This window comes from Meriones unguiculatus, chromosome 3 (assembly GCF_030254825.1).
Source record: "Meriones unguiculatus strain TT.TT164.6M chromosome 3, Bangor_MerUng_6.1, whole genome shotgun sequence".
NCBI lineage: Eukaryota > Metazoa > Chordata > Mammalia > Rodentia > Muridae > Meriones > Meriones unguiculatus.
The window spans coordinates 176018565-176042075 of NC_083351.1; the positions used below are offsets into that span (position 1 = coordinate 176018565).

General features: G+C 43.7%; 1 protein-coding gene across 2 annotated transcripts in view; it reads left to right on the top strand.

The window, feature by feature from the left end:
• The first annotated feature begins 18833 nt into the window (after positions 1–18833).
• Positions 18834–23511, top strand: part of Spp1 (secreted phosphoprotein 1) — a 5134-nt gene continuing 456 nt past the window's right edge. The window contains exons 1-7 of one of the 2 annotated variants that reach the window (XM_021659704.2): positions 18834–18987; positions 20009–20076; positions 20171–20209; positions 20619–20699; positions 21201–21242; positions 22244–22522; positions 23194–23511. The exon at positions 23194–23511 is cut by the window's right edge and continues 456 nt beyond it. In XM_021659704.2, the coding sequence (XP_021515379.2) occupies positions 20023–20076; positions 20171–20209; positions 20619–20699; positions 21201–21242; positions 22244–22522; positions 23194–23511 (813 nt within the window). In that variant the 5' untranslated portion in view covers positions 18834–18987; positions 20009–20022. Of the gene's footprint in view, positions 19041–20008; positions 20077–20170; positions 20210–20618; positions 20700–21200; positions 21243–22243; positions 22523–23193 lie in introns of both variants that reach the window. The other variant, XM_021659705.2, reaches the window with a different exon arrangement.

Genomic DNA, 23511 nt, shown 5'->3' on the forward strand with positions numbered 1-23511 from the left:
CCCTGTTCTTGGGTCCCACATCCAAAACAAGTAGATGAGACAACTTGTGATTGAACCTGGGCTTCTTCTGAAAAAAAAAAAAATCAATAGAGTAGAGGATTTGTAAGATAGCTCAACTTTAAAATTCGTGTGTGAGGACTTGAGTTCAACTTCCAAAACCACATCAAAAAAAAAGAAAAACAACAACAAAAAAAAAACAACAACAACAATAACAAAAAACCTAAGCCTACAATACTCTTATGATTCCACACCCGGGAAGGCAGAAGTAGGTGGGTCCCTGGAGCCTACTAGGCAAACCCTGGGTCAGTGAGAGACCCTCTCTCCACAAATAGACCACCCTCCTGTAGGATGGCACACAAGGTTGGCCTCGGCCTGCCACACACATGTGCACCCACCATGTTTAAGCACAAATACACACAGACATTTTTTTTTTGAATGTTATAAAAAGTATCTATGAAGTAAACAGTTTGTGCTGTGCTGGCTTAATGTGAGCAGAACCTTGGGATTTAAGTGCTGTGCCTTATCTGGCCCCCTGCATCTAACAGACAATCAAATTATGTCTAGAGTCCTGTCCTGGTGCTCATCTTTGTCTTGGTAGCCATATAATTGTAAATACCCTTGTATGTGAAAACAGAGGATGCTAAACCATGAAGACAGACTAATAAAAATGTTTCTTCAACAGTCTAAATGCTTTAGTATCACTGAAACACGTGGAATTTTAATGGGGGGGGAAACAAATTGTTACAGAGGAGGGTTACTGTTATATTTTTAAACGTTACACAATTCCTACCCTGCCATCTGTGGTTTCACTTTCTTCCATTAGCTCTGTTATCCAAGGTCAAACACAGTCTAAAACTATCAGATGCAAAATTCTAGAAGCAACGATTCATAAATTGTGCATTGAGCAGGGTGCTGAACTCCCAGGCCATTCTGCTTTACCCTGCCCAGGACACGAAGGATGCCCGGTGGGCACATCCAGGCTGCAGGCCACCACCTGTTAATTATTTATCAGCCCTCGGTCATCAGGTCACCTTCCACAGTATTGAAATGCTAATATTCAAATATGGATGCTAAATGGCCACAGTGGCAATTAAGATGTTCAAAACAGAAACCATAATGTGCTTACTTCCAAAAAAAAGTGGTGGAAAAGATCAACGAGAAGAGAAAATGTGTATGCTCACATTACTGAGATCCCTGTATGTTATAATAATATATTTTGAGGGACCATAGTCATAGAGCTTTTATTACAGTCTGTTGTCATAAATGCCCCTGTTTCCATTTAGATAGCTAACTATGTCTTCACAATAAACTCATTGTCACCGTGGTCATGACCACAGAAAAAGGCACGGAATACAGGTCACAACTCTCTGGAGCTTCGGGCATCTACCAGACACCTCTGAGCAAAGCTCCCTTGAACAGGGGAAGTTATTGTATTTAGTATTTCAGCTAGATAAAGTGCTTTATGAAGACAAGTTTTTATCTCATGCAAGATTTTTGAGGATTTTTTTTTCTTCAGTAATTACTACTCCTGACACTGACTTGAATGCTGCCCTCCTTTATCAGCTACAACCTAACTTTACAGTGCAGTTCCCAGCGTCTGAGCCTAGAGTTTGAACTATGGCAGTTTTGTCAGCTCAGCACAGTGTGCCCACGTGCTGTGGTCCGCTATGGGCTCACCAACCTGAGCTCTGCTTACGGACAGGGGAAAGGTCTCCCTGGAGGAGCCGCCAGAATTGACTGCATGGTCACGTCAATGAAGTCTCACTACTTCAGCAGGAAGGTGAAGAGACCGGTGCCTGCTTCACAAAGCTAACTTTACATACTGGAAAGCTTGAACAAACCACACGCTTTATTCTGTATTGCCAAGTCACTTTCTTAAAACATAGCAAACTTTGCACGGATTGGGAACTAATGGTACAAACAGAAATATCTTTAGTCATCAATACCTTTTATGAGGTAAGCTTGTCTATGTCTAGCAATTAAAAAACAGTTTCTATATTGGACGACACAAGCTACCTGATATTGGTAATCCAGACAAAATGATACTGTTTAAACCATTTCCGGCCAGCTCTGGCCCATTCTTTTTGTTCCAACTTACTTACCAACTCATTCTAGAAGTGTTCTTTGGTTACACTGTATAAAGAAGCCATCTGTGATGGCTAAGTGTTTTTGATTGAATTTATTTTGTGTTATTTTTTTCCATTCTTCCCCACCCCCACCCAACTGGCAGGGACAGTGTGTGAAAGAAGCAGACAGCACAGGAGAGGATAAGGTTAACACCTCCTTTGGAGTACCCGTGAAGGCTTTGCAAGAGGAGCATTGTCCGTACCACAGCGGGAGAGATATCAATCCTTCTCAACCGTGCTAGCTCATGGAAGTGGTTGACCCGTCAGGAGGAAGGGAAAAGTTGGGCACTGGAATCAGGTTTCCTCTCCTCTATTTGCTTTCTGCAGTTGCTGGCCATTACCAAACGCTGTTGCTTTCACCGTGTTTGTGTATTTCTGCTGCTCATAAACTGTTGAAATCACTAAAAGTTGGGATTAATCACCTTTATGTAGGCTCCACATTTATCTACAGTCACATGGCAAGAGGGATCCAGGCAGAAGCAGGAACGCTGTAGCGATCTGTTGACTGTATCTACCAGTCCAACCAGACTGGTAGCTACATTCCCCCCTCAAGCCCATGCAGATCCTGGGCACACAGTAACAAGTAACTCTTGCTGCCTGTGCCCAGCCTTTTGTCCTTATTCCAGTCCTGATGGTTGCTTTGCAGTCATCTGCAGTAAATAATCTGTAGAACATAACACATGCATGAGGTGTTCAGCCAATCTAAGGCTGGTTCACATTCCAGGGAAGAAGACTTAGCATCACAGCATGGTGGCATAAAATGCTAGGATGCGGCTCAGTTGACAGAGTGCTGGTAGTCCTGGATTTCACCGTCAGCGTTCTATGAACCGGTCTTGGTGGCACACACCTATAATCCCAGCACACAAGGGGTAGAGATGGGAGGATCAGAAGTTCAATGTCATCCCCAGATACATAATAAGTTCAAAACCACACTATGCTACATGAGATTCTGCAAAGACCCAAATAAAAATAAAGTGCACACACTGACACACACATACTCCTTCTCTCCCTCTCTCTTGTGCACATAAGCACACATCACTGGACTCACAATGAGGTAGCCACAGGCAGTATGGACTCTTAATGCTCGCCAGCTCCTGAGAAGCAATGCTGTCCTTTCTGTCTGTCCTAGAGCAACACAGCCATTCCCACAGTGGTACATCAGTTTGTGGCTCCAGCCAGATGAAGCAGAGATGACCACACCAAACTATTTGAGTTATAAGCATTAATCTTATTGTGGAGGACCACAGCATGATGAAAGTGAACACACCATTATTTGTGCTTCCCTGGATTTGAACACATGTACAAATATGCAGCTCAGCTGTTCTCACCTAAGGCTTAACTCAAGAGTTCCTGTGTGAAAAACCCTGCATGGATCCCAACACTCATCAACATCGTCAAAGCAGGACTCACATCTGCTGCAGAAGCAGAAGGGACATTCACTCAAGACGTAGCAGGTAGCCACGGGAGCCCCATCCACTGGAAGGAAAGAAGAAGGGAGAGAGGGAAGGAGGAGGAAGGAAGAAGAGAACACAAGCTTATATCACGTAACTTCTATTTTTCTTATTTATTTTTTATATATTACAATTTATTCACTTTGTATCCAGGCTGTAGCCCTCCCTCTCCCTCATCCTCTCCCAATCCTACCCTCCCTTCCTCTTCTCCTCCCATGCCCCTCCCCTAGTCCAGTGATAGAGGAGGTCCTCCTCCCCTTCCCTCTGATCCTAGCCTCTCAGATCTCATCAGGACTGGCCGCTTTGTCTTCCTCTGTGGCCTGGTAAGGCTGCCCTGCCTCAGGGAGAGGTGATCAAAGAGCCAGCCACTGAGTTCATGTCAGAGACAGTCCCTGTTTCCATACTAGAGAACCCACTTGGAGATTGAGCTGCCATGGGCTACATCTGTGCAGGGGTTCTAGGTTATCTCTATGCATGGTCCTTGGTTGGAGTATCAGTCTCTACAGGACCTCCTGGGCCCAGTTTTTTTGTTTGTTTGTTTGTTTGTTTTTGGCTCTGTTGTTCTCCTTGTGGAGCTCCTGTTCCCTCCAGGTCTTTCTGTCTCCCCCTTCTTTCATAAGATTCCCTGCCCTCCTTAGTGGTAGTGAGCCGAGCGAGAGGAGAAAGTAACCAAAGTTTTGTGCCATGAGGGAACTGCTTCAAGACCACCTAGCCTTTCATAGATGCGTTCCCCTGTGAGATTTCAGGGAAAAAAGAAAAAGAAAACCAAAAACTGTACATTTGTTGTGATCATCGATAAAATTTATTGGTTTATGTTCTTATCTCATTACTTCTGTTTTTCACACTTTTGCTTTTTAATTTTACTGTGTATATTTATTGTGCATGGTATGTATTATGCACTAAATGTATTGATCTTTCAAAAAAAAAAAAGAAAAAGAAAAACAGATTCCCTGCACTCTACCCAAAGTTTGGCTGTGAGTCCCAGCGTCTCCTTCAATACCCTGATGGGGAGAGTCTTTTAGAAGCTCTCTGTGGAAGGCTCCACTTCCACCTATTTTTAGAAGCTTTGTTTCTTCTTCTCATGGACATGACAATGTTGCCTAATTAGGGCATGTGCTTATTGCCATAAACAGCTCATAATTTTCCCTTGTAAAGAGATGTCATATGACTTCAGTAAGCTAAAACCTCTCTGAAAATAATACTCAGAAATAAGCTGAGCATTAAGCATTGTTCCAGACCTAATATTTCTCAACATACTGCTTATCTCTATGTGGTAATTCTGATTTGCTACAAGCTTCTCGGACCCTTCCCCGCTGCCTGCTCTCATGGCAGGCGGTGGGTGGTGTTTCTCTCCATCATGTATGCATAGAATGTGCCTGACGAACCGAGTTCTGACTTTAAGCACATTTACTGCTTCCTTCTTAGGTCTCCCAGTTGTCAATGAGTTTTGCTCGTAAGGTAAAGCCTGTCATATGCCAACAAAAAACCCTTCATGTAATGTGTTCTGTAGCTTTATATGTTTAAGTGTTTTCTCCACAATTTGGATTTCACAGATGCTCTGAGTAATAATATGTCACTTTTGCTTTTTTCCTTAATTTTACTTCTACGTTTATTTTTTTACTCTTGTGTGTGGCTCATGAGGGGGTTGGTCATGAGCCCCAGCACACATGTGGCTGCCAGAGGACAAATTTATGGAGTCAGTTCTTTCCTTCCACCTTTCTGTGGGTTTCAGGGCTCTCTCTCTCTCTCTCACTCACTCACTCACTCACTCTCATTCTCAGGAAGGGTCACATGTAGTCAAATGGCTTCAAGCTCCCATCCCGCTGCCTCTAGTTCCTGAGCGTTGGCATTAAAGGTATATGTGTGCCACCATGGACCCTTTCGGCATTGCCGGGAATTGAACTTGGGATACTGTGTCTGCTGGTCAAACACTGGACCAGCTGAGCCGTATTCCATCCCGCACACACCTCAACCCTGAGAAATAATAACCTGCATCTCTAACTGCGTGTTTATCAGGTCTCAGGCAACTGGCTAGGCCTTGTATGTGTGCATTGCTTAATCTGAACAACATTCTCTCTCTTTTAGTACAAAGAAGCCCAGGAAAAATTAAGTGAAATATTTAAAGAGGTCACTACAGTCTTTGTGCTGAGGCCACCTGACCACAGAACTCTTGCTTCTAGTAGCTTCTGTACTTGGTATCCATAGGTATTGGTCCTATAACCCCTTTCTAAATCTGTGGGAGCCCTGGGTCTTTCTACAAAACAGCATTTGCACATCACCAAAGGTGACTTACAATACCTAGTAGAAGGTAAATGTTATATACACCGCTACCATCCTGGATTATTTAAAGGTGACTGGCAAATACTTCCACCTGAGTTTGCTGAACTCAGCAGAGCAGCAATATTGTGGGGTGTTAAAGAAAGACCTTGCCCTCTTCACATTTGATGTCAGAGAGCAGAGACCTCTGGGAATGCTAATTCAAGGTCTGACTTTGCGGAGCCAGAGCCAGTGGGCTAAGAGAGCCCCTGGGGATGGAGATGTACAGCGCTTTACACCTCAGGAGCCCAGTCACGTGGCAGCCTCCGGCCTGACGGAGAAGCTGCCCTATTACGGGCCACTCACCCACCCCGTGTTCTCACTGTGAAGTAGTTCCTCTCTCTGGTGGTCCAAGAGCTTGGTGGTAGCCTATGAGTATTTGTGTTTTCCATCACCGTCTTCTGTACATTTGATACATTTTCCATTTTATACATTTGTGTCTGTGCAAATCTCTGTAGTAATGAACTTTGATGTTATGAAGAATATGTCTAAAAAAAGCAATGTTTTTCTGGGGTAAGGTCTCATTCTGGAGCTCAAGCTGACCTGAAACTTACTGTATAGCCCAAACTGGCTTTGAACTCACAGAAATCCTCCTGCCTCAGACTCCCAAGTGCTAAGATTACAAGTGTGAACCACTGAGCACCTTTACCAAGGCTGCTGTTCCTCTCAGCGAGCATGGTTTCATTATGGAGTCTGCATTGTCTTCCTGTGTTCTTTCCTGTCCCCATCTTCCTATCTCCTGTACTTTTCTTTATTCTCTTTTCCACTACATATTGTTGAAAAAACGTTGATATAGCTGGGCATGGTGATGCATGTCTGTAATCCCAGCACTCAGGAGGCAGAGGCAGGCGGATCTCTGTGAGTTCAAGGCCAGCCTGGTCTACAAAGAAAGTCCAGGACAGCCAAGGCTACACAGAGAAATCCTGTCTCAAAAACACCAAAAACTATTGGTATAGAAATAATCTCACCTTTCCTACATTGAAAAGCAATTTGTCTGTGCTCACAGGGAAAATGGAGGAAACCGTGTCACTGCAAAACCACATTCTAGCTGCTGTTACCCCGGGAACCGGGAAGCAACTCCCAGGCCCCTGCCGTAGAGCAAGAACCAGCGCTAAAGCGGCAGCTCTGGTTTCCTTATTTGAAATTCCGTGAAGGAAACGTCAAAGAGGTGAACTTGATTCCTTGATTTCTTCATATGCTCGTAACACTGCCAGCAGCTTCTATGTTAAAGTATAAGAAACCAGAACTTACAGCAAGCACATTGGGATAAAAAGAACTTAAGGGAAGACATTGTCGCTGTGAAAAATCAGAGAACACAAATAGACTTAGCGGGACAACTACCAGGGCGGGAGATACTTCCAGGCCTGAATCAGACAGAAAGGGGCCATCCAAGAACAGTGCAGCTGTGAGGACGACGGGGGTCCGGTCAGAGGTGTTAGTACGTCACAAAGGTGGGCCATGCAGCCCTGGCCGCTCCCTTCCTGCTTCCCTCCTGCCTGCCAGCATCATTCTGCCACTGAAACCAGCCAAAGGCAGGCAACACGGAGGCTGAGAATGTACCCTACCCATCATTCCCTCCGATCCAGAGCGAGGGGGTCTGGAGGGCTGGCTGTGGGAGTATCCAGGCGGACACAGATGCGGCCTCATCCAGCAGGCATCACTGTCCTTGTCCCTTTCACTCTTCCTGCCCGCTCTGCTCCCTGGGCCTTGGAAGGGGTGATGTAAATGGCCCATTTAGGTATCCTGTTCAGGTGATTGCGCCTCTACACTGCCTGCCACCCACTACAAGAAGACACGTCTGAGACCAAAGTGGACTGTAGAATTTTTATAGCTTTCAAAAACGGAAAATAAAGACGCTTTTTTCTTTATTTACATGCCAGTTGAATACTACAGATTTAAATGAAAATCTCTGCCTTTCTGCTTCTAACTCCATGGTAGGAAATCTTTACGGACGGGATGTGAATTCCTAAGGGACTAAACCTGATAAAGGGAGAAATGTTTGAGATCTTCTGAGAGATTACTGCCACAGTTTGACTGGGGGCTGGACCAGCGCCCTGTAAACAAAAAGAAGGGTGAAGCTAAAATCTGATAAGCTTCGGAAATGGTAAAAAGCAGGAAAAGGCCACTTTCTGGCCTCCACTTCCTCCACAACTCAGACAAGTGGGTGGGCCAGCCCTGCCGCCTGAGGAGACACAGAAACTCTTCAGAGGCTGCACACTGAACGTTGGCTAACCTCTTGGCCAGTTTCTTATCCACAGACCAAAAGTCCCTGCCAGGGGTCAGGGGACATCGGTGAAACACACAAGAAAGGGTCAAACTCTAGCTCCCAACCGTAACAGCTTCTGGCCTGGCTTACCACTTCCTTTCATTATGGTTCTCCCCACATGAGGGTGGGAGCATCCTTAAAAATAATCCAGCTTTCCTAGAATTTACCACCCACACAATATTTGATCTGGTAACCAGACCCTAGTAGCATTGCACGGATTTTAGAAATTAGGAAGAAGAAGAAAACAAAACAACAGTGAGAAGTATGTATGACATTCTGACCTCACAACCTAAAATCAGTCCCATAAATCTAGTGACACAGGTTTCATTGATATCACATGCCCAGGGTTATATTACTTAAGATGGCATCTGCCTAATAGATATCAACTTCTCAAGGAGAGAGAAACATATCTCTCATGGTACCCAAAACCAAGGTCCATGGTCAGGACAAACATAAGACAGGTCCTTCCTGCCACCAAATCCTCTCATTTGGACAAACTGTGAAGCAGATAAGGAAGAACACCAGAGGTTCTTCTGTCTGGGAGCGAAGCACACTCCACTGCCGAGAACTGATCACGTGTAGACGCAGGGAAGCTGGGGAGGTGTGGTCTCTGACTGGCAGTCATCTTCACCTGCCTTGAAGAGGCTGCAGCTCAGACACAGCAGCTGGTCCTGCTGCCATCACAGCGTCAGGCACGAGAAGGGGTTCTGATACAGGAATGCAAGGTTCACTACACAATGTGCCTTTCTCTGTAGCACCATGTTAAAATGTAAACAATTCACTCATAGTTTGCAGGGTCAGGAAAAGTATTCAACTGGAAACAACTTAGATGTCCCTCAGCTGAGGAATGGATACAGAAATTGTGGCACATTTACACAATGGAATACTACTCGGCTATTAAAAACAGGGAAACCTGGGAGTGTAAACTTGTACAAACACTTTGGAAATCAATTGGGCACTTTCTCAGACAAATAGGAATAGTGCTACCTCAAGATCTAGCTAGACCACTCCTGGGTACGTATCCAAAAGATGCTCAAATATACAACAAGGACGTTTGCTCGGCCATGTTCATAGCAGCTTTATGTGTAATAGCCAGAATCTGGAAACAACCCAGATGTCTCTCAGTTGAGAAATGAATACAGAAATTGTGGTACATTTACACAATGGAATACTACTCAGCAATTAAAAACAAGGAAATCATGAAACTTGCAGGCAACTGGGGGAACTAGAAAAGATCATCCTGAATGAGCTATTCCAGAAGCAGAAAGACACACATGGTATATACTCCCTTATAAGTGGATATTAGACATATAATATAGAATTATCATACTAAAATCTGTACACCAAATGAAGCTAATCAAGATGGAGGACCCTGAGTAAGATGCTCAATCTTCATTCAGAAAGGCAATCGGGATAGACATCGGAAGAAGGAGAAAACAGGGAACAGAACAGGAGCCTATCACAGTGGGCCTATGAGAGACCACCCAGCAGAGTATTAAAACATATGCTGAGATTCATAGCCAAACTTTGGGCAGAGTGCAGGAAATCTTGTGAAAGAAGAGGAAGATAGAAAGACCTGGAGGGGACAGGAGCTCCACAAGGAGAGCAACAGAACCAAAAAATATGGACACAGGGGTCTTTTCTGAGGGTGATACTCCAAACAAGGACCATACATGGAGATAACCTAGAACCCCTGCACAGATGTAGCTCATGGCAACTCAGTGTCCAAGAGGGACTCCCAGTAATAGGAACAGGGACCATCTCTGACATGAACTCAGTGGCTGGCTTTTTGATCACCTCAACCTGGGGGGGGGAACAGCCTTACCAGTCCACAGAGGAAGACAATGCAGCCAGTCCTGATGAGACCTGATAGGCTAAGGTCAGAGGGAAGGGGAAGAGGATGTCCCCTATCATTGGACTGGGGGACGGGCATAGGAGAAGAGAGAAGGAGAATGGGATTGGAAGGGTTTAGGGGAGAGGTTACAGCTGGGATACAAAATGAATAAACTGAATTCAATAAAAATAAAATTAAAAATTTAAAAAGTGAATAAAACAAACAAACAAGGAAACCACCAAATTTGCTGGCAAATGTATGGAACTGGAAAAGATCATCCTGAGTGAGGTATTCCAGAAGCAGAAGACACACATGGTATATACTCACCTATAAGTGGATATTATCCATATAATATAGGATAATCATACTAAAATCTATAGTCCTAAAGAAGCTAAACAACAAAGAGGATCCTAAGGAAGATGCTTAATTCTCATTCAGAAGGCAAACAGGATAGACACCAGAAGTGGTGGGTGAGAGGAAACAGGACAGGAGCCTGCCATAGATGTTCTCTGAAAGAATCCACCCAGCAGGGGATTGAAGCAGGTGCTAAGACCCATAACCAAACTTTGGGCAAAGCTCAGGGAGTCATGAATGGAAGGACCTGGAGAGTACCGGGGCTTCATAAGAAGACTAACAGAGGGCCCAGGGGGCCCTAAGAAACTGATACTCCAACAAAGGACCCCGAATGGAGATAACCTAGAACCCATGCACAGATGTAGCCCATGACAGTGCAGTATCCAAGTGGCTTCCCTAATAAGGGGAACAGGGACTGTCTCTGACATGAACTCAGTGGCTGGCTCTTTGATCATCTCCACCTGAGGGGAGAGAAGCCTTACCAGTCCACAGAGGAAGACAATGCAGCCAGTCCTGATGAGACCTGATAGGCTAGGGTCAGATGGAAGGGGAGGAGGACCTCCCCCTTTCTGAGAACTCGGGGAGGAGTATAGGGGGAAAGATGGAGGGAGGGTAGGACCAGGAAGGGACGAGGGAGGGGGCTACAATCAGGATATAAAGTGAATAAATTTAATGAAAGCAGTAAGAGAAAAGTATCCGAGGTTGTTGCAATCTGCATTGAGGTTAACATGAACACACAGTGCGCAGGGATGTGCGGCTGTGCACGGGTTACTCACAGCAGAAGTGCAACCGCATTCCCTCATGCTGTGTAGCTCAGGACCCTTTCATGCCATTAGCCTTCTGGGTGGCACATGCGGAAAAACAGAGCGTTTCACCTGCCTTAGATCTGAGTTTGTCAGACAAAAGTATTCACTCTCTTAGGAGATTTCTTAGGAGATTTCAACACACATATTAATGTAGTATGCACACAGGGGGTAGTGTGCACATGTGTGTTAGTATGCAGACACGTGGTGGCCAGAGGACATCTTCCACTCTGTTCTTCTGGCACTGCCTACGTTTCTGAGCCAGGGTTGCTCTGGCCTGGAATTCCCATGGGCTAAGCTTGCTGGGGCGTCCTGAGAATGCAGCAGCCTCGGCCTCCCTCGGGCTAGCCCTGCAAGCCCATGCAGCTATGGCTAATGGCTGTCTCACTCTTCTCTGCCTCTTTGTCTCTTTGTTTATTTGATCTGTTCATTCTTTTTCCCAGCGAGGGGTCTGTGGACCCAGCTCAGATCTCTATGCTTAAAAGATAACACCTTATTGGCCGGGCTATCTCCCCAAGTAGAGTGTGAGTAGATCCAATAGACAAACCTGGACATGACTTGGCTTCTACTGTAAGAACCTGAAAAAGTCAAGTTACAACGCCAAATTAAGATAGTTGTTGGGGATATTCTTAAAAATGTACATTCTTAAAAATTGTATAATATATGAGTCCCATAAACCATGTGAACTTGTCAGCATTGTAATTATTATTTTGAATATCTCGGTTTTGAACAAGCAGAGCTGGGTTGGGTTGCTCCTCCTCACCACAGAAAGAAGCCGATGCTGAGAGCTCTGTGATGACAGGGAGAGGTTTACGGAAAAACAAGCAGTAGAAACTGTTCTAAGGGCGACATGGGTAGAGAGAGCACAGCATTTGGTGACAAAATTTCTGCCTAACTCCCCGACAATTTCGCTGGATGCAAAGTGAAATTGAAAGGCTGTCTGAACACAGCACTCACGGATGCTTGGAAACGCAGAGGATGCAAGCGCGGGAAACGACGACCTAAAAACAGCTCAGACTGTGGTCAGGCTTGATACTCCTAGGCTGTTTGGGAATAAAATGCCCCCAAAGCCACAGGCCCCCTTTTCCAGGAAAGATGCAAGCCAGCCTTCCTGGTTTCAATCTCCCCCTCATACGGTAACAGAATTTGACCCACACTGACAAACGTCTCTAGAAAATCTATTCCGTGGGAGGTCAGGAGAGCCGCGTCCAGCTCACGAGAGGCTGACTGTACACTCATTTGTTGAGAGTGATCTCATGCTTTTAAAAATATGGTCTGGGTTTTTACAAGATGGCTAAGTGAGTAAAGGAATAACACCCAAGGTTTGACCTTTGATCCCTACATGCACAGCATACATGTACACACACGCACATACACACACACACACACATATTCACATGTGCACATGCACACACACAGAGAAGTATTAAATGAAATAAAAACATAGCATGGTTTTATTAGTATAATAACATTCATTATTTTTATCTTTGCTTAAAGTTCAAGAAAGCATGCATGATATTTTACTAAAATAAATAACTCAGCTTCTCAGCTTCCTGGTGGCTGCTGTCCTATTGGTGACTCGCTGTGTCAGAATTTTCCGCTATTTTTCGAACATCTCTGAATCTAGCTGCAGTCCTTTCAGTGACCTGATTGCTCCTCAGGTTGTGATGCCAACATTGTTATTTCCCGGGAACTAAAACACAAAAGCATAGAAGTTTAGAGCTGAAATCGACCTTAAAATAATCCAGATCAACTCTATCAAAGACCAAAGCAATGAAGGCACTTTCCCGAGTCCTGTGGGGAAACAAGGGGAAGCATGAGGGAAGATGTTCAAGACATTCAAGGTAGAGATTTATGAGAGCAATGGAAAAACTCTGTCAGGCGTCGTTTATCCTGCATAGGAATAGCACACATTTCATGACAGAAGAGCAATTTATTCCTTCACTGAATAAATATTGACATATAAGCTGCAGAAACACACCATGGAACTTAGTTTTACTAAAATTCAAACACTAAAGAAGAAATCAAACTCATCCTGCAGTTGATTCGCATCATTCATGTGTCAGGGGAGAGGGATGCTGGTGCCGCATTCCTCAGTTCCTCAACTGCAAACAGCAAACAAATGGCTCCAACAACCTGGAGCTTGAAAGATCCGCCCTGGCCTCTCGCCTGGGGCGCAGATTTGTCTCTTTCCATTTGGTTTTTCTTTATCTGTTCTGCAGATAAAGAAAAGAGGAGAAAAGAAAAGAGTAACAGAAGGAATGGTTACATTTTTCTATTAACTTATCATGGACTATGTACTAAAAATTACTTAAACATTAAATTTTAACACACACTCCCATAAACTGATTTCATCGAATATTTCTGTCCCTTCATACATTCTACAAAACATCTGTGGTTGTTTATCGCTACAATCAGATTCCCGCACGAATGAGGGCCAGTGGCTGCCAGACGTTTGTGTATCTTGTCCGAAACAGAGACCTCCCTCTTCAGGCTCTCTGTAATCACCAGTGCCTGCGTCACCGTTGCTCTAGGTGTGGAGCTCTCGGGTCCTATGACAGACGCTGGATGAGAAGGGTGTCAGCCACCTGAGTCCGATGCCCCAGTGCTCTTTCAAACTCAGCGTATACATAGATGCTCACCAGGAGCCTGTCTGTCCACACCCTAGTGTTTTCATCTTGATCATACTCTCTTAACCCCAGCGACTGCACAGGTTTCAAATGTCTTCCTATTTTCATGAGTAACCAGCCCACCGGGATAAGAATAATGTCCTTTGGGAAAAAAATGAATAAATCTACTCTAAAGGGACCATCACTTAAGGACAGTTAAGCATCCTCCTTGTGATAATGACACATTAATAGATAAATATTAGAAACTGAAACTCTAGCCCAGTGGTAGAGCATGTAATTCTTTCAGTGTAGAGAAGGAGGCAAATCAGAAGACAAGGCTGATTGGATCTGCTTCCTTCAGTTCAACCTTAAGCATCTTTAGGAAGGATGAGGAGAGGGAGAGAAGGAGTAAGGAGAAGAGGAGAAGAGAATTAGAAAGGGGAGGAGGAGAAAAAAGAGAAGGGGAAAGGGAGAAAAAGGGGAGAGAATGAGGGGGATGAAAAGGAGGAGAAGGAGGAAGAAGAGGAATAGAAGAGGAGGAAGAGGACTATAAAAGAAAGAGGAAGAGGAGGAAGAGGAGAAGGAGAGAAGAAATAGGAAGAAAAGGAAGAGGAGAAGGGAGGAAAAGGAATAGGAGAGAAGGAGGAAGGTGAGGGAGAGGAGAAAAGAAAAGAGTAACAGAAGGAGAGGGAGGAGGTGGGTAGAAGGAGAGAGCAGGGGAGAAAGGAAGAATGGAAGCCACTTGAAGAAGCTGCAGGAAGTGTGGTGCTGGGAAAATCCCGTTTTCTTCTTGGCTGGCAAACAGAAGCACCTTCTGGAAGCTCCTTTAAACAGATTCCTGCAGCAGCAGCAAGGCAACTCTAGAGGCCAGTCAGGCCTCTCCCTCCACACCTCACTCTGGGGGCCTAGAGCTAGCATCGGGGAATTGCATTCTGGCTTTCTAAAATCAAACAAACAGAACAAAAACAAAAACAAAAAACTCTAGGAGGGCAAGGTGGTGATGCATGTCTTTAATCCCAGCCCTAGAGAAATAGATGCAGGCCATCCTCTGTGAGTTCAAGGCCAGCCTGGTCTACAAAGCAAGTTCTAATACATCCAGGGCTACATAGAGAAACCCTGTGTCAGAAAACAGACAAAAAACTAAGAACAGAAAGACCATATGACACAGCTAGGCAGCCCAAGCTGACACTACACAGACACACCTTCAACCCATATTTATTGTAGCACTGTTCATGGTGGTCAACTTAGGGACTTAGTCATGACATCTGCCAACAGATGAACGGTTGAAGAAAATGTATGTGTACAGAGTGGTCCTTTATCCATAAAGAATGAAACTGTGTCATCTGCTGCAGAGTGGATACAACTGGAGCTCATTATCAGAATAAGGCAGAGTCACACACGGATCCTTGCTGTTTATAGATATGGAAGCAGTGTGCAATGATTCTAAGTTAATACACTTCAGAGACACTTACTCAAGTGCTTTGCTACAGTGCTCTCGACGGCCAGACTATGGGACCAACCGAGATGTCCAGCAATGGATGAATGAATAAAGAAAATGTGGTAGACATACACAACAGGATTTTACTCGGTTAAAAAGAATGAAATTAAGGTACTCACAGAAAAGTAGATGAGAGTAGAGGTTATTTGTGTTAAAAGGAAAAAATACTTAGCACAGATTTAAATTAGTGTCTGTGAGTTTGTGTATGTGTGTTTGTGTGTGTGTTCATATGTGTGTCCGCTTATGGACTTAGTCATGACATCTGCCAACAGATGAACAGCTGAATGCATGTGTGTGGGTGTCTGTGTCTATCTGGGGTGTGTGTGAAAGCAGAAAAGGCACCATGATAGGAGGGGAAGAGCTGTAAAGCAAACAGTGAGATAAGTTGAAGGAAGGGTAATGGGATTTATGTTCATTATGAAACCAAAGAGAAGACCATTTGGGGGACCAATAAGAGAGGCCAGGAGCACGAGAGAAGAAGAGGGAAGGGGGGAGAATACGAACAAGGTAGAATGATATGCGTGCATGAGTGCCTCACAGTGAAATGTGTGTGTGCTCTCAAAATGTAAGTTCAGTTCAGTGAGGGTTTTTGTTTTTTAATTCTGTTGCATGTCTTGGGCTTTAAGGTGAAACTTTAAAAATTTTTGTTTTAATTCAAAACTGAATTAAAGTTTTTTTAAATTAAGACCACCTTTTCAGGAGGCGAATCCTATTGTCTATGTCGTCAGACAGTGGGATGAAAGGATTTATATTATGTCTTAATGGTGTTTGTAATGCAGCCCCATTTTACGTGTGAACCTAAAAATCTCTCCCTTTGATGAATAATGTCTCCTTTCTGTAGACTGAACAGATTAGTGATGCTATCTAGACAATCCCCAGACATCTGAACCTTTATGTGGGGACAAAATGGACACGGATAGCTGAGAAAGCTGCACTAGGTAGAATGTACTTAGAAACCTCCAGATAAGGTGGATGTCAATATTATAAAATTTCCCATCAGTTTAAGTAGCATTTAAACACAGTGTTTCCAGTGATGAGGAAATTTTTATGTAAGCAAGAGAAAACAATGTTCTTTATATGTTTCTGTGTTATTTCTGATGCTGTCCACATGTTAAGGTCACAAATAACTCCTCACAACTAAACTTCTTCATTTCCCCTGTCAAGGTTTACAAAGAATTTGGGTATTTTAAACTCTTGGTCTTATCAACCAACTATTAGCTGACAATGAGAGTTGGAAATACAAGAGGTAACAACTTCCGGGTCTAAATTGTTTAATGTGTGAATTCTAACAGTTGGAAAATTCCACTCAGGAAAAAAATGTCAGCAGCATATTTGAATTCAGAAAGCAAAAGCGCGCACCCCCTCGGCTCAGAAGGGCACTGCGACCTTCCCTTGTTTGCAGGATTGCTTCCAGCGCAAACTGCCTCATCCCCAAGGTGGCAGACAGGTTCTTTAGCCGTGAATGCACAAAGCTGGGAAGAGGGAAACGGACAGTTGTGTCGCCCTGGGGCTGCTGAAGACATCAGCAGGGCAGGACAACGTTGCTTTGGCTCAAGGGGTCCGTGGACCTGGTTTCGAGCTGGGTCATCACTGAGCAATGCTTCCTTACTCTGCCTTCTGAGAAAATGGGTGATAACAGCCTCGAAGGATGTTCACCCTGCTGCAACAGAGAAAACCTTTGAAGTCTTTGCGGACCATCTGTCGCCCTTTCCAGAAATGCCGCCACCGTGTGGCACTTGGGAGTTACAAAGAGCTGAGTCCCGGAAGGGTCATGTGGTTCAGGCTGAGGTGGCGATGCTCCAGCAGAAATCTATTCCTATAGCTCCCTAATTCGTGTTGAGTCACTCCTGTGGGCGCAGGGCAAACGGCAGCGAACTCTGTGGACATCTTGTTGGTTTTAGGATTTGTGGAATTTCCCTCTGCTGCAATGAAAACACAAGCTAAGGGTGGGTGTTGTGCTTAAGCGGCAAAAGGGGTTTTAAGAGGAAGAAGAAGCCTGTTTTTATAGTTTTTTTAACCTGTGTGATTTATATTTGATAGTCACCAGTGTCATCTTAATAAAGTGTTTGCTAATGACCTTCAGATTAACAATATCAATTCACGTACAATACAGCCATCAAAAGATAACCCCGCTGCTCCAAACAGCTTTGTGCTCCTTATTCTAACCTTGTAGGAGATGCTTAATCCATATTCATATTAAAAGCAGTATTTGGCACATAGGACTGACAGTTAATACCACAATGGTTTGACCTACCCCTAATCTCGATTATCACATGCCTCTTACAATGGAGATGTAAGGTAGTAAGCAGAGTGCCCTCCATTGCAGGTAAGAGAAGAAAGGAAGTAATCGCAAGACAATATTAAATATTTAAAGCAGTTCTGCTTCTCCTATAATTTTATCTTGTTTGAATACCTAACTACTCAGTAACGTTTTGTTGATACACATATTAAAACTAATTTTTCTTACCAACTTCATATATTCTGGGAAATAAAATGCAAACGAACCAATTCAGAAACACAAGTGTGTCTTTGGAGATATTCGGTCCACCCTTTAGTGTGCAGGGCTTAAAGATCTTACATCTACCCTCGCCCCAATTCAAAGACATTACAAACCATGGCCCCGCTGAAGATGTCAGTAACAGTTAATATATACGCTCTTACAATGGGCAAGGGTCTTTGCAACGTGCGAAGTCCTGCTTACTGACGTACACTAATCCACGCTCTCTAGAGAGGCTGAGTGGCTTGCCCAAGGTCACAAGCTAACGCTTGGCTCCTGCAGCCTCGCTGCCCAGCAGGCATGCGGCTCTCCCTCACAGACTGCTTGTTGGAGAGCCTCTGTCTAGAGTAGCTCACCCTCTTGTGTTCTACGTGGCTCTATAGTTTATACAGCACCAGAACCATCGCCCCGAGCTGCCCCAACAGAGCAATGAGTCTCACATCTCTGAAAGGTCGCTGGAGGCATGCCTCTGGGGGCACAAGTGGAATTTCAGGGTCACTGTGTGGTCTGTCTGAATGGCAAGCGGCTGCATAGTTGAAGTGTCAAATCTGAGCTGTCTGGTTTCTGTGAAAGGGTCTCACTCTGTAGCTCAAGCTGACCTGGAACATGGTACGTAGCCCAGGCTAGCCTCAAACCCATGGTGATCTTCTGGAGTGCTGGGATTATAAGCCTAAACCACTGCACCCCAGCCAACCTGAGCTATTGAACGAAAAGGCAAAGAAGGAGGTTCTCCCAATTCTGCCTGCAGAAACCACAGCTTCCTAGACTTCAGTAAATCTGATGGAGCAAATAGATAAGAGGAGAATCCATCCCTGCTCCTTTGACTTCATTCTTCATTGATGTTTTTCCACTAATTTAGCACCTATAAATGAAATCTCTGTAAGAATGATTTGCTCTTCCCTTCCTTATGAGTCCCTGAGTACTCTTCCCGGATTCTAAATGCAGCCTGTAAATGAAAAGAGTAGCTAATGATATTGTTCATAAGTAATGTTTTGTGTGTGTTTCCTTTTCTTCTTTTTTTTTTCAACCACAAACCAGAGGGGGAAGTGTGGGATCAGGTGGGCCGGCACCCGGAGACCTCATGACACATCCCTCCGCCTCCTGGGTTGGCGGAGACAGTCTGGAGCAGCATTTAAATTCTGGGAGGTCCGGGCTGTCAGCAGCAGGACAGACGGAGCTGAGCAACCTTGGCTTTGCAGTCTCCTGCGGCATTCTCGGAGGAAGCCAGCCAAGGTAAGCCTGCAGCTGGCCGGGGAGGCTGCATTTCTCCCGGCTGAATTTTGTGGGTGAGTTCAAAGAATGTTCTTTTCACTTGTCAGTCTGACGCGCACTGTTCCAGTCTTTATGGATGAGCGGGTCGGGTATTGCAGGCTTCCAGGTATTTTCAAAGTCAGTCGGATACAGAAGTTAAAAGTGCATCTTGTTGGTCCTCTAAAGGACAGAGAAAACTGCTGCTAGTACACACACACACACACACACACACACACACACACTCACACACACACACACGCACACACATGTTGTAAAGTTCCCTGTGTCTTTGGAACAAATGTCTACATAATTTTAAAGTGGCCGGATGAGTGTGGAGGCAATATTAATCTAAGCCATTGATACTGTTATTTTTAATAAATTCATTCATTTCAGGGGGAGCCTTTCTCACTGCCCTGCTTCTGCACTTGGCATTTAATTTTTCACTTAGGTCATAACATGGAGACTCATTATCATGCCCAGAAAAGCTCTTGACCTCTCTCTGTTTTTTTTTATTCCAAATAGGATATCTTACCCAGTTTCAAGGATTTTTGTTTTTTGTTTCAGCTTTGTATCACTTTCTTTATAACTTAAGTTTAAAAAAATCACGTTCAAAATGAAAATTGGGAAAGTGGAGTAAACAATTTTCTTTTATCGTTCTATTTTCCCTCTATTTTTCTTCCCTGGAAAAAGCGTTCATTGTTCTAAGTACCGATCTTAGGTGAGGAGAGCTGGGGAACCTCAGATAGTGCTGGCCTAAGCCCTGACTCCGGATGTAAAGGTTGGATAAACAGAGCTGTGAAAATGCCCTCCCCCTGGCTGAGGGTGACAGATGGAGGGAAAGAAAAGGCACACAAATACTGATTCAAAAGCCTCTACACTGAGGTTTGCTCTGAGATATAGAAAAATGTCCATAATGTATGAGTGGTTTGGTGATAATGTGACATGAAGAGGCTGGGTTTGAACCCGTCAAGATAACAAGCATTCCTCACCAAATCTGTTACAGGACCAACCGCAAGTATGAGAGTTGCAGTGATTTGCTTTTGCCTGTTTGGCATTGCCGCCGCTCTCCCGGTGAGTGCAACTGAATTCTTAGACAGGATTCTTGAGAGTAAATGAGCTTTAGCACACTCACACACATTTTCGCCTTCACTTTTCTGTCTTAAAGGTGAAAGTTTCTGTTTCTGGTAGCTCCGAGGAGAGGCTGGTAAGCACCTTTGGGTTGATCATTTATTTAACTGAAGAATGTTTGTCATTGTCACAAAGATTGTTAGGAATAGTGCTTCATTCTCTGCCATTTCATTTATCTTCATAATAGGTTGTGTTCATTTCAAAGTACTTACTACCTGCAATCGACAGAGACAGCAACAGACAGGTCATTGTTCTTAATAGATGCCTTATTTACAGATGCCTTTGAAAGAAGGCCTGTCCCACAGTAAATGCTATGAAGAGTGCCATGAAATGAATCAATAAGAAAAAATAAGTTATAAAAGTGATTTCTGAAGTTTTGTATGAGTGGTTATCATGCCTTTTATTCAGAAATGGAAAGCATGGCTGTTTTCTAAACTTATGGCCTCTAAATAATGACAGGTGAACTCTTTTTTTTTTTTAAATAGCTTTACAACAAACACGAAGATGCTGTAGCCACATGGCTGAGGCCTGACCCATCTGAGAAGCAGAATCTCCTAGCCCCACAGGTATTGTTTTTTAATCTCCCCAAACTGGACATCAGAGTGGAGCAATGGCACAGCCATTAAGAGCACTAGTTGCTCTTGCAGAGGCCCCGGGTTGGGTCTCCAGCACCCAGATATCAGCTCAAACCCTTCTTTAACTCCAGTTCCAGGGGATCTGTTGTGCTCTTCTGATCTGGGGTACTGCATGCTCAAGGCACAATATTTGCATGCAAGCATAACAATTATCCACACACAATAAAACACATACATGATAAAGCCACAGCGAACAGAAACCCTAAACAGTGATGAAGGACAGCCATTAACCACGCCATACAAGCTAGTGAGTGGGATCTTCCTGCTCAGAGGTAAATGAGGTCCCCAACGGGTACGCTGTGCTGGTTTGGCGCCACTATAAACCACCAGTCAGGCTGCAAATAAGACCTGCTTTAGACTGAAAAGAAAACTGTTGGAATTAAGCAGCTGCGCATGTATGTTGGGTACTAATGTGTGGCCTTCTCTCTTCAGAATGTTGTGTCCTCTGAAGAAACAGATGACCTTACACAAGAAGTAAGTGCTCACATTCCTGAGACCATTGAGGTCTGCAGGAAGCCAGCATTTTCCGCAGGTTGTCCGTCCTTTAGCAAGCGTCCCTGTGAATCTGCTTGCTTAGAAAGGAAATGCATTCATTCATCATTAAAACACACAGGTTCTTCAGATAAGTTTAGTGTCATAGGAAGTGTCTGCTCGTGCCTTAAACCTCTTGTAAAGTATGAAAAGCAATTTAAAGATGTTTTAACTGCTATTTGATTAGCATATCATCAATGCTTAACCAAGCCAAAATTATTTTATTTCAAAATGTTTCCCTTGCTATTAAATATTAAAGATTAAAGATTAAAGATTAAAGATTATTTACCAAGTATTATTTCTTCTTCGCTGGTCAAATAAATAAAATTTCCCTTAAGATACAATTTAAATGTACAGACAATTTCTGATAAGGAAAACTAGATAAAGAGAACCATAAGACTCAGATTGGCGGTTTAATAGGCTGTATCCCTTGTTCACTGTATGGATTTGGGCTACAGTTTGTATAGCTGTGCATAAAAGAGTTGTCTCTTGGCTACCCTTAATAATAGGGACACAATAGTGGATTTTGATCTCTCTTAAGGTACAGATGATCTGATATCTTGGGGAATTACATTTCAGTTTAAAAAAAAAAAAACCTCAATCTAGCAATTATTTGCCCTTATTACCTCATTGAATTTAGTAAATTAATAATGTACACTATTTACAAGGAAATATATGTTATCAATACGAATGTTTTACTTATAAGCTTGACTTGAAAATCTCTAAGAAAATAATATTTCATAAAAACACCAAAAGGTGACTTAGAATGTGATTTCATTTATTCGTGTGTTACAAGGCAAATAGAGGTTTACTTCCTTAGCTTAAAACTATGGAATGTATTGTAGATGCAAAGATTTTGAAATAAAATTAAACTATTTCAACAAAACTAGCACAGTAGAAAACCCAAGCACTAACGTACTAAGCCATCTCAATTTCTGACCTAGACTCTTCCAAGCAACTTCGAGAAAAGACATGACCATGAGGACAATGATGATGATGATGATGATGATGATGGAGACCACACAGAGAGCAAGGATTCTCTGGACTCTGATGAATCTGACTCTGATTCCCATCATTCTGATGAGTCTGAGGAGTCTGTTACTGCCACTTTGCAAACAGACGTTTTCACTCCACTTGTCCCCACAGTAGACACCCCTGCCGCCCGAGGGGACAGTTTGGCTTATGGACTGAGGGCGAGGAAGTTGTACCTTTCTGATGAACAGGTAAATCCCTTGCTGGACACTGGAATAGCTATGGCTTGAGAGTTCTTCTAGGAAAAGTCCCTCTCTGGTCAGCAAGCATGATGCATTTATCTAAAGCCTCCTTGATGACCTTTGAATCAGAGATTTTTCTGTTTTGGCGGTCTTGTTTAAAGTGTGCAGAATGTCTTTTAATTTTTGTCTATCACACACAATTCCATACCCAAAGCCTAAGCAGTAGTTTAACAGCAATTCATGTGAGTTCAGTAGCTACTTCAGAAAACAACAACCATTTATGAAATATGATGGTTATATCTGGAGGTTAAGTGCGTGAGAGGAATTGTGAAATCACAGTTATCTCGGGCTTAGCCAAGGGTCTGGATTAGACCTCACCTTGTCATTTACCACTCAGTTTACAAGGTAACTTTCAACGTCCTCTCATGTGAGAAGCTAACAGTGAGATGATGAGATAAGGAGCCTACCTTATAGGTGTTATCACACACCAATCTATTGAACTAGAAATGATTGACACGCATGTGCCTGGTAAAGTATAAAGTACATGCCAGTGTACTTTTTTCTTCAATCAATTCTTCAAAAATATTTAGTACGGTTGGACCTAAATGTTAGTAATCAAAGGATTATCACGCCCTTATCCGTGGCTCTTTTCCTAACTCTTCCATTTGTTCCTGGTTCAGTATTCTGATGCTACAGATGAGGACCTCCCCTCCCAAGTATACAGTGTGCCCTCGGATCAGGACAGCAATGGGAAGACCAGCCATGAGTCAAGTCAGCTGGATGAACTAAGTGCAGAAACCTACAGGGATGGACAAACCGAGGAGCATAAACAGGACAGCCATGACAGCACCGAGCAGTCTGATGAGATGTATAGCAAAGAAAAGCCGTCCAAAGCCAGCTGGGAAGCGCAGAGCCCAGAGTTTCACAGCCAGGAGGACAAGCTGGCCCTAGGCGCTGAGAGTAAGAAAGATGAAAACTCTCTGAAATTCCGTGTTTCT